Source organism: Brachyhypopomus gauderio, chromosome 9 (genome assembly GCF_052324685.1).
Source record: "Brachyhypopomus gauderio isolate BG-103 chromosome 9, BGAUD_0.2, whole genome shotgun sequence".
Classification (NCBI taxonomy): Eukaryota; Metazoa; Chordata; class Actinopteri; order Gymnotiformes; family Hypopomidae; genus Brachyhypopomus; species Brachyhypopomus gauderio.
The window spans coordinates 1124179-1139971 of record NC_135219.1 but is presented as its reverse complement, the minus strand read 5'-3'; the positions used below and the strand labels follow the sequence as shown (position 1 = coordinate 1139971).

Here is a 15793-nt window from a genome sequence, read left to right as displayed (position 1 = left end):
GTGCGGAAAAGTGGAAAAATAGATGTTTCGATACTTCTTGGAATATTTGTTGTAACATTTGATGTGTTGTGAAGATATCTGTAAAATATGGGGTAAAGGCATAAAAAATTTTCTGTACAACCATAAAATTCATGCACAAGTTAAAAGCACAAAACCCCACAAATCGTTTGGTCGGCTATGAAGTGAGAATCCACTTTTAGAAGTTGTTGCACTGGATCTGGACAACGTTTATTAGAAGATAATAAAACGATGTATCAAACGTTCATTCTAAATCAGCTTCCCCAGAACCTCCAACCTTGTAGCTACACCACCCTGTTATTAATGGGCTCACGTTATAGATATAAAATACCACAGCCTTTTTATATTTATCTTGTTATTCTGGGTCCTGGACCACCTACAGCAGGCTTACTGTGGGAACAGATAGTCCTATGTATACACACACACACACACACACATTGAGCAAAATATATTGTGGGTTTTTTGAGTAATAATACACCATGAAAACTTCAGAAGATTCTTTATTGTTATAATCACAAGCATTTGCCATCCTCAACACGTCAGTGTGTGCTGACATTGATCTGCGTGTTACAGAATGAAAACTTTACAGGAGACTTGAATCAGTTGTTTGCAGAAAATAGCTTTTGTCTTTCTTTTCTCCCTTTATTGAAATCACCTGTTTTTGGTTCATGTTCTTACGTGCAAAGAACAACTTTGTGTAATTATACCTCGTTAGCTGGATTAAATACATGCATGAACAACTTTGTGTAATTATACCTCGTTAGCTGGATTAAACACAAATTCTTTCTTTGCTCTGTGTGTGATAATAAACCCTTCATGTGCGTCAGACTGCTAGCGCCGGTTGTTCATTTCGCCTCCTTTTTAGCACATCCCGTTGCATTCTAGGACCGTCTCGCAGCAGAGAACAAGGCCGTTTCGGGACTCGGGATTACAGAGAGGACCGGCCCTCCTGAACACTGTGCCTCAGGACTGTGTGTGCGGCTGAACGGGACACTCCCACGGCTGCCGACCACCCGGGCGTCTGGGCCGGCCGGGAGGGTTTGCCGCCACGCTGCGTGTAGCCTCTGCAAACTCCTGCCGGATGCTGGACAGGACACCCGGCACAAAGATCACGTCCACAGCCGTCATGGCCAGAGCTTTGGCTGCTCGCAGGGTGAAAGACTGGGCTTCTTCCGCACCTACAAACACAGACAGCTTCATACTCCAGGGGCAAGATATGAAAGTGAGAGGACTTTTATTTTGGAAAGAAGACAGCTAAGATGTGGCCCACAATATCAACTTCTAATTCTGTTCTTGACCTTGGACTGTTGCATTGTAAGTTGGATTAGAGGTTTGGGGGATTTTTTAATTCATACGTGATTAATCTGGACCAATACCATTTAATAATCCAAATCTAATGATTGTCAAATCTCATTTGCTTAATTTTAATTTGTATTAGGAGTCTTCAGATATTGTAATAATATTGTAAGAAAGTGTAAACATACACTAGGACACATAGTAGAGCGACATGTATTAACAACACTACGCCGACAGGAGGCGCTGTTTCTTTTATTTCCAGACTCACCAGAAGCAACCGTATATTCTTCAGTATGATTTAGTGCATCAGATCCGATGTAGAAATAAGGATGAATCCCTGGGACAGCAAAGGTAACGTTGCCAAAATCTGTAGAGCCTAAAATTACAGTGAAATTAAATATCACGTTGTCTTCGAGAAAACATCTCAATGCAAAGATAACCTGTTGCCATTAACTTATACACTTTTTAAATGACCAATAAGTTTCCTTATTATTTCCTTACCGGACGAATCTTCTGTGACGAACTTCATACCAAGAACTTTTCCGTTCTCCTCAAAGAGGTCTTCCAGAGTCTGGATCCTCAGTATTTCATAGTACTGGTTCTTTGCAAACTGGATCTCAACCTTTAGGAAACACGTTCCAAAGCAGCTGCGTTATTTCAAGGCGCGCGCGCTGCACGTTCCCCGTAATAATGCGCGCGCTGTCTCCAAATCTGACAGTTTGGCGTTTTTTTGTTGACGTCATTGCGGTTTTCATACAGTGATCCAATTCAGTTGGTCGTGCCCGGTGCACGTTTGTGCACGCCCGTGTGCACAAACAGGAGCGCGCGCTGAGTGTGCAGCCCCAGAGGTGTATAATCCAGGTTCAGAAAGTAAAAGTCCTCACCAGGATTTTGCTCAGGCTTCCTGGATTGAGTTGATTCCACTAATTTTACCTGGATTGCACTAATTAGAAAATCTAGCAAGCTTGAGCAAAATCCTGGTGAGGACTTTTACTGTCTGAACCTGGAATCAACACCTTTGTAGCAGCACCGACTACAGCACAGTTCTGCAACACGGAACCTGCTCTGTCATACAGGCGAACCCACCTGACAGCCCGTTGCCATGGCAGCGGCTCGGAAGCAGGCCTCGGCCTTTGTCGCGATTGACGTCAGGTCCCGGTGGGTGGGGGTGCGCAGGTAATACTGCAGCTCGCTGTAGTCCGGAATGATGTTGGGTTTCACACCCCCATGCGATATGATACCTACGGAAGAACCGAAAGGTTAAACACGCCACCCGTAAGAGAGCTGCATAAATAGCAGTTAACATTATTATAATCAAAGCGAAGAATGCAGACAGATAAACAGCGACCTCGAATAACTTATAAGGGGAAGATCGATGCTTGTACATGTTTTCACATATCAGGTAAAGCCCAAAGAAGACGAAATGAAATGGCTAATGACATGTAGGCTATTCTGGTAAGGGACTTGACTGAATGTGCATAGATCGACACACACACACACACACACACACACACACACACACACACACACACACACACACGTGCGTTCTCTTTTTCTCCCTAGCGAGAAAAACATTTAATTGTGAAATCACAGACCAGGGAGGTTCATTTTCCTTTTTCCTCTCTACGTGTTGATGGCTGAAGTTCAGTTGACAGTTGCTGTTACGTTTTGGGTACATTCACTTCAGATACGTGAGACCCGAGTCACCCGAAACAGACAAAATCATAACTTAACATGGACGTAATTTTGATTTCAAAAGTGGGGGGACATAGATTTGTCGCTATATAAATATGTGGTTTTAACCGTAAAAACTGGGGGGGACCAAAGCCGGCTTTTGAAAAAGTGGGGGGGACATGTCCCCCCCGTCCCCCCCCAAAATTACGTCCGTGTAACTTAATATATTTCTCGCAAATCACCCGGGTCACTTTGATCCAGGTTTATTTCGTCTATCTGATCATCTTTTGAGAATTCAAAAGTTTGACAGAATTCGTTATCCTACAGGTGGCCTATGTGAGTCTATCACGAAGAGATAATTTGTTCAGGCTGCCTGGATTGTGTTGATTCCACTAATTTTACCTGGATTGCACTAATTAGAAAACCTAGCAAGCTTGAGCAAAATCCCGGTGAGGACTTTTACTTTCTGAACCTGGAACTGCCACCTCTGATGGTGTGTACGTTTGGAGACACTTCTTAATCCTTTCGGTCTCTCGGGCGCGGTGACCTCCACCTCCAGCGCTCACCGTGCATCCTCCAGTCCGGGGGCATCTGCTGACGCAGCACCGACAGGTTGTTGTAGGCCAGCACGGCCGCGTCCAGCGCGTTCACGCCTTCCCAGGGATACGAGGCTGCGTGGGATGCGCGTCCATGGTACTTCACCACCACGCTACATAGTGGCACATGACACAGGTTACGACATTAAAAAAGCCGACACACCCAAACTCCATAGAAACTCGCCTACTGAGCGCGACACGTTTAAATGTGGCTGGGTTACATTCCCTCAACGCGTTGCACGCCGACTTTGGGGCCATCTGTTGCAGTCGTATCTGCTGAGTGCCAGTAAGCGAGCTCGTTTCCAGAACCTGCTCTGCCGTGCTAACGCCTGCGTGGGGCTGCTTGCCCCGTAGTCTATTCTGGGATCAGGCCACTCTCTGCGGCACCGAGCGCTGGCATACATTCTGAAAGTAGAACTTCCCTGTACTGAGTCACAACACATCCCACAAACAAACAAAGCGCTAGTTTACGATGTTTCTCCAACGGAATATTACATTGAAAGATCTGTAACTAGCTCATAACATTGTAACTGCTGACTCTACAGTTACTATAGAAATAACTTTTCTTACACACAGGCCTATAGAAAACACAAGTGGTTAAAGCGAAGACTGTGCTGGTAGGGAGTAGTGTGGCGTACTCGTGTATGGCCACGGCGGGGAGGTACGTGGCGTCCTCCTGAGAGGGGTGCGCCATCAACACGACGTCCAGGCCATCAAAGGCCCCCTCCTGCAACATGTCGATCTTTCCGCCTCCTTCCTCTTCGGCCGGGGTTCCCAGAACGGTCACCTGACGTTTCAACCACAGGCCGTTACTGTACGCTCTGAACGTTCGCTCCTAACATGCACATCACACACTTAAAACATTTATAACAATGCTATGAAGATGTTTTCAACGATAGAGTGTCTGGGATTGGCCAAGAGTTTAGTTTGTTTTGTTTGCGTGTTGGCAGTGTTAAGCATTGCACCTTGACGTGCAGGGGGCATTCCGGAAGGTTCTCCACAGCGGCCTTGAGGCCAAGTGCCGCCCCGACTGCCGCCTCAGCTATCAGGTTGTGGCCGCAGGCGTGTCCGATTCCGGGAAGGGCGTCGTACTCGCACAAGAAACCCACGTTGACCGTCGGCTCGCCGTCTTTGCCACCAGCTGTTTCCCACGACGCGCGGAAGGCCGTTTCCAGTTTAAAGCGCGGCTCCACCTTCCAACCGGACTCTTCCGTGAAAAAACGCACCAGTGCGTCGTGAGCGTGTTTCTCCTCGTACGCGAGCTCTGGACGTTGCCATATGACTGACCCCAGCCGATAGAGTTTGTCTTTCGCTTGGTCAATAGCTCCGCAAACCTGTTGCTTCAACTCTTGGACGATCCCAGACATTTCTTGGCTGCTTACACATCAACAACAAAGGCAATGCAAGACCCAGATGTCAAAGGTTCAATGGGAAGTTCTTGCGTTGCTCAACCTTATAGGCCAATGCTGTAAATGTCTTACGACACACCACTCATAAAGGCCTGGGCAAGCCCCCACAAGCCAGCTCTCAGTAGACTACAGTCACGTTACTGACTGCCATCAGTAATGTGAGCTGTTGCCTCTAGCTAGGCATCGTGGGCAATGCAGTCTGATGGACTGCGTGCCATATTGGGGCATCATCAACAAAACGTGAGATTAAGAGCACGGAAACAAACCACTCTGTGTTACTGCCCTGTAATGAGTTGAACATTACACCTAGAAGCTGAAATAACGTCTAATCAAAAGGGCGACATGATTTAAAAACAGATAGCAGCACAGCTGTTATCCATTTGTCCACTTTAAAATACAACCGGTCAGGTGAGCAAAGATCCAGCCTCTGGTTCAACGTGCCCCATTTAAGACCTTCATACACTGAATCAGTATTCCAGCACTGATTCTTGACGGCTTTGCCGTAGATGAAGAGAGACCTTTTACACTTCCAGATAGTCACTGTGCTAATCCAGCCCAGATGGCATAAACTGGAGCAGGGCACAAGATTATGCAACGGTGCTCCACTGCATTGGCAGTGCTGGGTGTTGTATAAGCACATATCTGTAGGACACCGATACACAATGGCATTCTGGGAAAGAACCAAGCACCAGCTGCTTTGCTAACTTATAGGAATAGAACTGAAGGTTCAGTGAGGTGCACCTGCTGCAAATGGTGTGAGATAACAGAGCTTCCTAGTCAAAGTGCGTGTTTTATTTTCCCGTCTTAACAAAGCAGACATTGAGCAGGTGATGAAGCACAATAAAGGCACAAAGAAAAAAGCAAAACCAGTCCAACATAAGGGGGTGGCCAAATTCTTTATTCACTTAATTTGAAATTAAAAAAAAAAACGTTCAGAGATCAGAACGTTTCCATAACCAATTGGATAAGTGGGAATGCAAGTTTTTTTTTTAGGTTAAAAACAGACTGCAGTCAAAAGTTAGAAAACAATTGTTGTTGCAACAAAATGTGTTGGGTTTGGGTAATGCAAAAAAAAAATGCCTTAAGCTGTGTGTGACAAATCAAATCAAGAAGGAAACAAAAAAAAAAAAGACGCTGGTAGCTGCCCGGCTTACTCGACAGACAAGTAAACATCGTGACGTCAGACCTCTCTCTCCCACGGTAAACGTCATGACGTCAGACCTCTCTCTCCCACGGTAAACGTCATGACGTCAGACCTCTCTCTCCCACGGTAAACGTCATGACGTTAGACCTCTCTCTCCCACGGTAAACGTAATGCTCAGTACGACATTCTCACTGGGAATACACCAGCATAAGGGCTGCAAGGCTACAGAAAATGCATAAAAAGAACAATTAAAAAGTGCCCTTATCCAAGATCAGAAAGATCAGTGCTCGCAGACAGGGATAAGACCCCACGAGTCTTATCATGACTACACGTCTGCCATTTGTCCTTTGAGCTTGGATTGTAGACAGTGCTCCTCGTGTGAAACCAGAGTCTTTGTGTTTAGACTTCCACGTTTCCTTTTCGCCGATCGCCAAATCTCCCTGGCCAGGGCAGTTCCGCCCCGGGGCTCAGCCGCGCCCTCCGCACTGGGCACGCGGGCATAGCAGTCGCAAGACATGTGGCGGGTTCACGGAACCGTACGGTGCCACATTGTCGTTAGTTCTCACGCCTCCAGGGGACTCGTGTTGGTTTTTCGGTCTTGTGCTAACTGTAAGTAGACCTCTTCCATGCAATGTGCTCCGCACGGCTCATGTAGCTCATCGGTACACTTTAAAAGGGCACACCATCAGATCATGACGTACCATCATGAGTGTCATCAAATTACTAATAAGCCTCAGTAACAAAACTAGATTTACTCTTCTGTTAAAATAACATCAAAAAATATACACATATATTACATGTCTTACAGTATTTACACAAGTTTGTTTAAAAAAGAAACAAAACCAAAAAAAAAACCCATTTAACACAAGGCTGCTTTATCAACACAAAAGCAAGACTTTTTCCCCATTACGGTAAAAACTCAATACTTCCTGTTGCAACAAACTATGTTTCCAGTCCTTTTGTCTGATTGTCCAATGCCAATTCATTGTCGTTAAGGTGTGTAGGTGTCAGTCGAGAGTTCGGGCGAGGGGGAGGAGTTTTCCCCGTGTCAGAGGTCACGGTTCGGCTTGAACCTTCAGCAGGGTCTTCAAGTGCACGGACATCTGCTCCCTGCTGCTGTCGGAATGCCTGGGCCCGCTCTGGCCCACCCAGTGGCGGGGCGGTTTGGGCAGTACGCTCGGGGAGGGCGGCTCGCTGAATTTGGCCCCCGCGTACGTTTTCTCTCCGTCCCGGAGGATCTCCTCGGGCGAAGCTTCGGCCGGACACGGGGCGGCCCTGGCGCAGGCGTCCGGCGAGCCCGGGGGTCTCTTCGCTTCCCTGCGGGCGGACGGGGGCAGCAGCAGCACCAGGGCGCTCTCCTGACCTTTCGGGCCAGGGCTGGGGGTCTGGCAGGGCCGTAACGAGGGGTCGGCGGCAGGCGCGGTGCTGGGTCTGCTCTTGTGGACGCGTGCGTTCAGGTTAGGGGTGTGCTGCTCGTGTTTGTTCAGGCCGTGGAGGGACTGCCCGTTCTGGCTTCCTCGTTCCACCCTTCCTGTTTTGGATTTCAGCAGCTGAAGACAAAGGGATCAAGCGGAACGTGAGAATCACGACACAGAAAAGAAAGACAAAGCGTCTCTAAACTGACAGTATAACCGAGAGTGCGCTGTTGAAAAAATTTACACCAAATGGCGTTCATAACGCACATCTCGGATTGCACGTAGGTCCCGTCCCCATATGCACCAGTGTCGGGCTTAATATAAACAAGCCTTTCATTAATGACGAGTTTAAACCCTTAAACAGAGCAGGTGAGCGTATATGCGTCGCAGCACGCGAGCCCGTCCCGGACGTGACCCGCATCACACAATGACGTCGATATTTCCAGGACTGTTCCGTTTCAGCGGGATTAAGTGGGCCAGTACCGCCTGCGGGCTTCTACAATTACACAACAACCGAGGCTTGGGTACACCGCTGTAATGCCTTATATGGCTGCAAATAAAATAACTGGCCTGAACACAACGAAACATGATAAACACATGTGAAAATAGAGGGCACATGACATCCAGATCAACCATAAAAGTGCATCCGGCGATTACGTGACATATTCGGTGTCTCGTAATGGTTGTTGACCCTCATCTAACCCGAACATTTAACCCCAATTCATCTGCGCCATGCGCGTAATGCATGCACCACATGCCAGTATGGGGCACAACTCGCACCTGCATCGCGCACCTTTATATTTACCTCTTTTCTGGAGCCCGTTTTTAAGTGCGCGGCCGCACTGCCCGCTGTCCGGGTGGACGGAGGTTCGGTGGTGGTGGCCGCGGTTCTGGACGGGGCTTTACCGGCGGTGTTGTTGTTGATATCCGCCAAACGCGCCGGGTTAGACTGCCTTTGGTGAGGCTGCGGCGGGTGTTTGCCCTGCAGAGCCGCCGCCGTGCGCACCCTGCGCCCCCCTTTCTTGAACAGGGCCCGTCTGGATTTGTTGAGGTTGGTTCCGACTCGCGAGGAAATCAGAACCGACGGTTTGTTGTTCTCGACATTGTCGAGGTTTGACTCGATATGACGGCCGAGCGTGTCGCTCAACATGATCCCAAAGCCACCGTAGGGTGGTGTGGGTGGATACATGGAGGTCCAAACGAGCCCGGTTCGACGGGGAGCTGCGATGATGGGGAGGGCCACTTGGCGAAGTTCACGAGAGCGGCCAGCGAACAAGTTTTGTTGCCACACTAGTTATCCAGCTAGTTAAGTGTTCCTGACGACGGGGGGAAAGGGAAACGTTTCACGCAAAAGTTCCTGAATTGTAGGGATGTGTTTTCTTTTCTTCTTGAAAGCAAGAATAACTCAATAATAATAACACAAAAGTTTCAGTCGAGATGGCGTAGCTCCGTCTTCTGAAATGGCGCAGATGATCGCAACTTCCTGGTTGTAGAAGCAAACACGCCCCCGGGTGAACAAAGGAAAACAAGAGAGAATAATAAAGTCCTTTGTTAATAATAAAAACAGCTTTCGAAAAAGAAAAAATAACCAACCTTAAGGTAAAAAAAAACCTTAGGTAACTAGATATCAGTATTAAAGACGAGTTTCATTAACGCCTCAAAATTGTTGTGGTCCACAGCTTGGGTAGCTAGAGCTAGCTAACGTCACACTTCGCTCGGCACACTACTCGTGTCTTGCACGTTTAGTTCACAAGAGCACCGTCACACTCTCCTCTCGATGGAGAAAACAGGAGAAAACACTCTTAAAAGCAGCCAGACTGACTGGAGAGCAGCGCGCGCGCCGTGTGGAACGTTCACGCCAGTCAAGTTCGACAGAGCGTGACGCGCCGCCCATCATCGCCACTACGTCACAAAGGAGGCAAGCGTGTAATTTCCAGAATTGATCGTCGCATCCGGTGCATTACGTAATCGAATTGTGACCTTAACGTATTGACAACAGCAAACAAACAAACAAAAAGCTTACATCAATCTTTCAACAAAAAGTCAAACCTTTATTACGTTTTACTAAAAATTGTTGTGGCTTGTCAATATTGTCAATCCTCCGCATTGTTCTTTTCAAAAAGGATTGGGTCTCTTCACAGCAAATTACTTCTTGGGTTGTTTATGGGAAGTTGGGAGAGTTCTAAACGAAGAGTATTGATTAGGTCTTGTTAGGACTCGTTTTTATTGTTTAACAGTTATTCTATAACTTTTTATTATTCAACATCATTTAATCGTTAACTTTTCCTTCCTTGTTTAAACTAGTCAGACTTCAGGGACATGTTCCTCCCATCACTATCCAAGGAGGTAGTAAAACAAATCAATATTTCATCTTTCTAAAATGATACATTTGCATTGTGTTCTTACAGCGATCTTTGAGGAGGCTGGCTGGTTACACGGCCACTTTCCTGCTCAGGACGCCTGGTTGGATGAGCTGCAGCAAATCTGCCAAGCAACAACCAGTGTTGCTAGGGGAAACGCCTGTCACATGACCTCCAGCACCCTCTTACTGTGACTGGTCGCATCCATTGCCACCTCGCCTCAAACACCAACATCCCCCAAACAGTATTGTGCAGTAAAATGTACATTTTATTTCTTTGGATTAAACACAGAAGGTGGTATTTAATGTGACACATCTTGAAAACGAATAGCATATACATTATAGTCTACAAATTAACGCAGAATTCTCTTTTGTGTAAATGTAAAAATAAATGTGCCATATTTTGTCAATTGTGATTTTTACACCGCAATTGAAAATTGTCCTCCACTTTTAACCCGTCTGTGCAGTTAGAACACACACAAACACACTAGTGATTACTAGGGGGCTGTGGATCACACGTGCCCAGAGCGGTGGGCAGCCCTAGCCCGGCACCCGGGGAGCAGTTGGGGTTAGGTGCCTTGCTCAAGGGCACCTCAACCATGGCTTCAGGTCTGGGAATTGAACCCACAACCCTCCGGTCACAAGACCAGTTCCCTACCACCAGTCCATGACTGCCCCCTTGTGAAGGTTGTCGCAAAAATTGTTACACATAAATGGGTCTGCACATATATTCTGACATTCACATAAAATAGTAACATATAAGATGTCTTAACTGGCTAATAGGTAAATGACATTTCTAATCCACACGGTTGTTCAGCATCTGAAGAAGTTCACGGTTATGCTATGTGCAGTTCCTCTTACATATTTTATTTATTAGTTGGATGGTGTTATTGAAATATAGAAGTTTCACTTTCATATACTGCTCACTCATTACACTTTATATGTACTCATAGTTAACCTGTTACATATTATTGTGTGTACATATTATAGTGTGTAAGGGGGCCTCTGTATAAGTCTGTGTGAGGGAGTGCACCCTGATATGGTAGGCCTGACCTTCACCACACTCGAACAGAGATAATGCCAGGATAGATAGCCCCTGAAGCAACACACCCATTTGTAACTGGCTAGAAATGCAAATGGAGTATTGCCTTGTATTGTGGCCAGCTGGTTGTCTTCTTTGTCTCTGACGACCAATGAGGGCTGACAAGAACCATGTCAGGACCTTTCAAATGTATGTATGAAGTATTAAGTGTGCTTAATACACACATGCTTGCCCTAAAACAGAAAACTTCACTAAGACTTTGGTGTTTCTTAATTAAGGCCACAGAACACTAATATCCACCACAGCATTTAGTCATGCAAATGTTGTCATGTATTTTGTTTAAACAATGTGCAATAGTTAGGACCTTTTAACTTTTAGAGTGTTCTGTAGATCGGTTAGCTCGGTTGTTTTGTTTTCAAGCAGGCTGTGGACCTTCATCGTAGCTTTGTTATGGGTCTCGTTATTCTCACGTCGAGCGCCCTCTACTGGCACATTCGTAAGTTCAAAAACATAATCTTTGAATCGCTGCGACTGCCCGTGGTTTGTTGTTGGCTCTTAAATTATGCACCGATTCCCCTAGGAGACCTTTAACGCAGACGTTAGGTCATCGCCATCATCACTTGTTCTTGTGAACGATCCATTACTTATCGAACTATGCATCGAACGAATAGAGTTTTATTGTAAACCCAAGATTTTCTAAAACGTGGTTAGTTTACGTTTTGCACGACAAATGGAGAGTAGTGGCGCGTCGAACGGCCACGTGACCGCGGTGTTTCGACGGAGATCCGAATCACCGAGTCGACTCGTAAATGTTTTGAATCGTCCGATGTTTCGGCTCGGTTTCGATACGCTGTTTCGAGCTCTCTAAACATTACTTTGTAGTTAGATGGCGGGTCTGTGAGCGGGGCCCTTCGTGGAACTTATTCATTTTAATTCATATTAGCCGTGCGAAACACATCTTGACGAGAAGACAAACTGGACAAGACGTTTTTTTAAATTAAATAAGCCAGTTGGCAAAGAGGCTAACTGCTAGTAGTGCTACTACTAGGCCAAAGCAGCGGACCCTCAGTGGATCAGAAGCCCGCGTTAGGGGGCTGATCTCCCGCGGGAGCTCCACCGATGCCCGGTTAGCGTAGTTAGCCTGATAGCTAGCCGTTTCAGAAGCAGATTAGCTGCCGTTAGCGATTCGCGACACCGGCCCGGAACATCCGTGGGAGACCATGTCACACACAGGACCGCCTCCCCGGTGGCTGAATTGCCCCAGAAGAGGACAACCTGTAGCGGGTGAGCGTCTGTAAATCACTTCAGCGGATGCTAACGTTAGCTTAGCTCGCTAGCTAGCTAGCTCCCCAGCAGGCTAACATTGGTTGGTTTACATGCCCCAGCTAGCTAGCTGGCTAAACTCAGTAGATGTTGGAGGGCTGGGTAGCTGAATATTCTGGTGTTTTCTTTTAAAAACAGCAGGTTTTATTACTAAACAGTGTATCAAAGCTGCGACCATTGGTAGATAACGTGTTAGCCGGCTAGCAGAACAGCTCCCATGCTAGCAGGCTCCAGTACATTAGGTTCAGTTAGCTGGACAGTTAATGCAAGCAGATGTTAGAGGTGTTTAAGACTGTTTTCATGGCTGTGTGGTGCCTTAAATGTGGTTAGATACATCACACTACGTGTCAACAAACAAAACGGCGTTCATACTCAGTCAGGTTCAGGTTCTGCCATTAGAAGACTTAAGCAGTCAACATGAAGTTAAAAGTGCTTCAGCTGGACCAGTGCGCACCAGTCAGACCAGCAAACGGTTCACCGTCATCCGAGCCGCCGGTCCAGTTCTTCTAACCAGGGTCCAGTTTTCACGGGTTCACTAGTGTAGGTTGGAGCTATTTCTGTCGTGTTTTTGTGTGTCGTAATCATGTTGATCGTGCCATGATTTAAAGGAGCCAAACGAAGACTGCGTTACAACTTATTTATCATGCTTTTTCCAACTTATTTATCATGTAGGCAAGTTCTTGCCAATGAAAACCATGTTGGGTCCCAGATATGATGGCACAGTTCCAGAGGAGAATCGGTTCCATCCAAGTATGCTGTCCAACTATCTAAAAAGTCTGAAGGTAAGACGGACACCTGCCCTGCTGTGTGTTCTGAAAGTTTGGTTGTATATTTCGCCATTTCATGTATCGCTGATGCCATTTGTAAGCCTGTTGGGTATAGTGCGAATGTGAGAGGCACGTTACAAGTTTGACGTGTTATGCTATATATTTCCAATTCTGTCCTCAGGTCAAGATGGGCTTGCTGGTTGATCTAACCAACACCACCCGTTTTTATGATCGAGCAGAGATTGAAAAAGAAGGCATCAAATATGTGAAACTTCAGTGCAAAGGGTATGTCTCTGGCATCGTGAATAAGCATTGTTTTTCCTGTGTTTACTGAAAACTTATGGCATTCTGGGTCCCTTTGAATGGGAGTATTTTTTTGTTATGCAGGGTAATGTCGTTTTCTTCCTATACAGTCATGGGGAATGTCCCACTGCAGAGACTACAGAGATGTTCATCAGATTATGTGAACACTTCATGCAAAAAAATCCCACTGAACTCATAGGTAAGACCTTATACTGTGAGTTTACTGTCAGAAGCACTTGCAAAACAATTTGTATCATCAGTTTCTCTGAAATAATAATGCTTAATGCTACCGTAGTGACTTGGTTCCAAATTGAGCGTTCTTCGAATAACACAGTCAGAATTTTGTAGCCATTTTTATGCTTGAACTGGGAGTTGTGGTATGTTCATGCTTGCCCAGTGTGAATATGTAGACAGTTGTTAATTGCAGTAGCACTACAGGTTATTTGTGTATTTGTGGTTGTTAATAAACAAGGATATTTTAACAAGGCTGTTGGACAGATTTCTACAAGTATGTGCGTTTCTGTTGACGTCTCCTTTGAACGTTGCCTGTGCCAGATGATTCCTGGATGATGAATGGGAACCCAACGGCATAACCATTAAGTTTCCCTTTCAGAAGCATGAAAAATAAATGCCTGAATGAATAACTAAGTGAATGAATGGATCAATTAATTAATATATTTATTGGTGTGATTATTTTACATAAACAAATCAACTGTAAAATGAGTCTTTCCGGTTATTGGAGGTTCTCATCATCACGGATTCCACTTTTGTGACTTTTATTATATCCATCTGTAGGGAGACATTTATGTTTGTAGTGCAGTGGGTCTTGTCATCCTTTTGAGCTTGTCAGTGGTGGGAGAAGTAAACACACCTCTCATCCAGTAGGGGGAGCCAGTGTAGCGTTAGTAGCATGTCTGGAGAAATCGTGCATAGTAGTGAAAAGATACCAGTGCTGGAAGTTTTCTGTACTGTTGAGTATTGGTAGGTAGAGACGTGTAAGTACTCTCTATGTCTTAGTCTTGTTTTTTGGCCTTGGTCCTCTTTAATAAATGACGTTATGTTATTCTTCTGCTGTTCTAGGAACAGTGTTTTTGGATGTTAACGGGTAGTGAATGTGCAGTAATGCTGTGTGTGTTGCTTCAGGCCTCCTGCGCTTGCCTGGTGTATTCTGATCTTAGGTCCAGCCCCAAGCTGACCTTCTAGAAGAATGGCTGAATTTCTCCTGGTATTTTTAAAGGTGATGGAGGTGAATTAAATACCAGGTGATTTATTTTTTAAAAGGATCCATTGGTTTTTCACACTGCAGGTGCCTTGTGTTGATGTGGTGTCTACTGAGGAATGTTGTCTTCTTTGCAAGAGCGTACGTTTCAAGTACCACTACTGGTGTCGTCGTCATGTCTTTTGTCTCTATGGGAAACCAGTGTAGCTGTGTGTGTCGTTGCTATGCAGGCTGGACGGTCGAGCGCTATCGATCAGACCAACACCTTCCGTGAACAAGTTATTCTTCTGTTCTTTCCCGCCTATTTTTTGCGGCCCGATCTCCGATCGTCCTGTTGTGTCTCCCGTGTGCGGTCGGATGATTCACACGGCGCAGGTGTTCACCGAGTGTGCTGTGCCTCTGTGTCAAAATAAACAACTTCTGCTAATTACAATCATTAGTGTGTTCGCCTTCCTCCTCCTCGTGCAATGCAAACTGCAACGGGCGTGTAAACATGGGTGCTAAATGTAGCCTCTCCTCTGTAGAGAACTTCAGTGTTCGTCTTCGTCTCTGCAGACCAGCTCCAGCGCGGCGACGTCTATACGCAGGTCGCGTGTCCTTGTCTGACTGTCCCCTTTGGTGCTTTGTGTTCTCCTCTGCCCCTGGTGTGTGTCATTCTCCCCAGTGCCCTGTAGGAGGCGCTCTCTTGCCTCCAGTGAGCCTGTGGTGATGTAGCCTATTAAGCCACACCCATGCCACTCGGCTCCTCCCCTCCCGGTGCCGAACTGTACGCCGCACAGCAGGGGGCCTCGGGGGCGGAATATATGAATTTTATTGTTATGGCTGCAGTGACTGGCTTATTGGTGCTGCCGTGGAAACGACCCCTCTGGGGACGGGGGGGTGCAGTACGATGGGGGGATAAAGGGGCATGGGGTGGGAGGGGGGTATGTGAAGAAGGTTGAAACAGCTTATCATCGCCGTCTCAGAAGATATGAAAGCCAGACATGTCTGTCAGTCTGCAAGGTGTGAGCGTCTCTAACGAGGATGGCGTCTCTACCGTGCTACACCAAGTAGTGTTTGGGCCTGTGTTTGTGTGTGTGTGTGTGTGTGTGTGTGTGTGTAAACACGGAGGGACCTGTGTGTGAGGTTCTGTGATGGAGTCAGACATTGCTTATTTTAAACTGCTATTTTAAGGTTCCTCTGCAGGTCCTGAAGGTCATGAGTTTGTGTTGTGGAACAGGAGTCCTGA

The 15793-nt window shown here is 46.4% G+C and overlaps 3 protein-coding genes across 4 annotated transcripts in view; 1 reads left to right on the top strand and 2 right to left on the bottom strand.

The window, feature by feature from the left end:
* Window positions 1–502: 502 nt before the first annotated feature.
* On the bottom strand, window positions 503–5267 carry LOC143522644 (xaa-Arg dipeptidase-like). The gene is made up of 7 exons (XM_077016371.1): window positions 4550–5267; window positions 4223–4371; window positions 3555–3697; window positions 2401–2555; window positions 1816–1936; window positions 1583–1690; window positions 503–1196 (listed from the first exon to the last, which is right to left on the bottom strand). Exons 1-7 carry the CDS (start codon window positions 4949–4951, stop codon window positions 982–984), a joined length of 1293 nt encoding a protein of 430 aa, XP_076872486.1. The 5' UTR covers window positions 4952–5267; the 3' UTR covers window positions 503–981.
* A 603-nt stretch (window positions 5268–5870) lies between these two features.
* On the bottom strand, window positions 5871–9436 carry pnrc1 (proline-rich nuclear receptor coactivator 1). 2 transcript variants are annotated; one of them, XM_077016368.1, is made up of 2 exons: window positions 8346–9436; window positions 5871–7687 (listed from the first exon to the last, which is right to left on the bottom strand). In XM_077016368.1, the coding sequence occupies exons 1-2, from the start codon at window positions 8739–8741 to the stop codon at window positions 7193–7195; spliced, it is 891 nt and encodes a 296-aa protein (XP_076872483.1). In that variant the 5' UTR covers window positions 8742–9436; the 3' UTR covers window positions 5871–7192. The 2 variants fall into 2 exon arrangements, with proteins under 2 accessions (XP_076872483.1, XP_076872484.1); XM_077016369.1 differs by having other exon boundaries at window positions 8358–9434.
* A 2026-nt stretch (window positions 9437–11462) lies between these two features.
* rngtt (RNA guanylyltransferase and 5'-phosphatase) overlaps window positions 11463–15793 on the top strand; it is a 54707-nt gene continuing 50376 nt past the window's right edge. Inside the window, exons 1-4 of the mRNA XM_077018172.1 lie at window positions 11463–12237; window positions 12949–13058; window positions 13225–13328; window positions 13457–13545. Coding sequence (XP_076874287.1) covers window positions 12174–12237; window positions 12949–13058; window positions 13225–13328; window positions 13457–13545 — 367 coding nt within the window. The 5' untranslated portion in view covers window positions 11463–12173. The remainder of the gene's footprint in view (window positions 12238–12948; window positions 13059–13224; window positions 13329–13456; window positions 13546–15793) is intronic.

Excerpts from the sequence above, each read along its gene's own strand:
- LOC143522644 (XM_077016371.1), bottom strand. The coding sequence starts at position 4,951 with ATGTCTGGGATCGTCCAAGAGTTGAAGCAACAGGTTTGCGGAGCTATT. Across the intron at positions 4,372-4,549 it reads AATGCCCCCTGCACGTCAAG|GTGACCGTTCTGGGAACCCC; the intron begins GTGCAATGCTTA and ends TTGAAACGTCAG. Across the intron at positions 3,698-4,222 it reads CCCGCCGTGGCCATACACGA|CGTGGTGGTGAAGTACCATG; the intron begins GTACGCCACACT and ends GCCACTATGTAG.
- pnrc1 (XM_077016368.1), bottom strand. The coding sequence starts at position 8,741 with ATGTATCCACCCACACCACCCTACGGTGGCTTTGGGATCATGTTGAGC. Across the intron at positions 7,688-8,345 it reads GAAAAGAGGTAAATATAAAG|CTGCTGAAATCCAAAACAGG; the intron begins GTGCGCGATGCA and ends CTTTGTCTTCAG.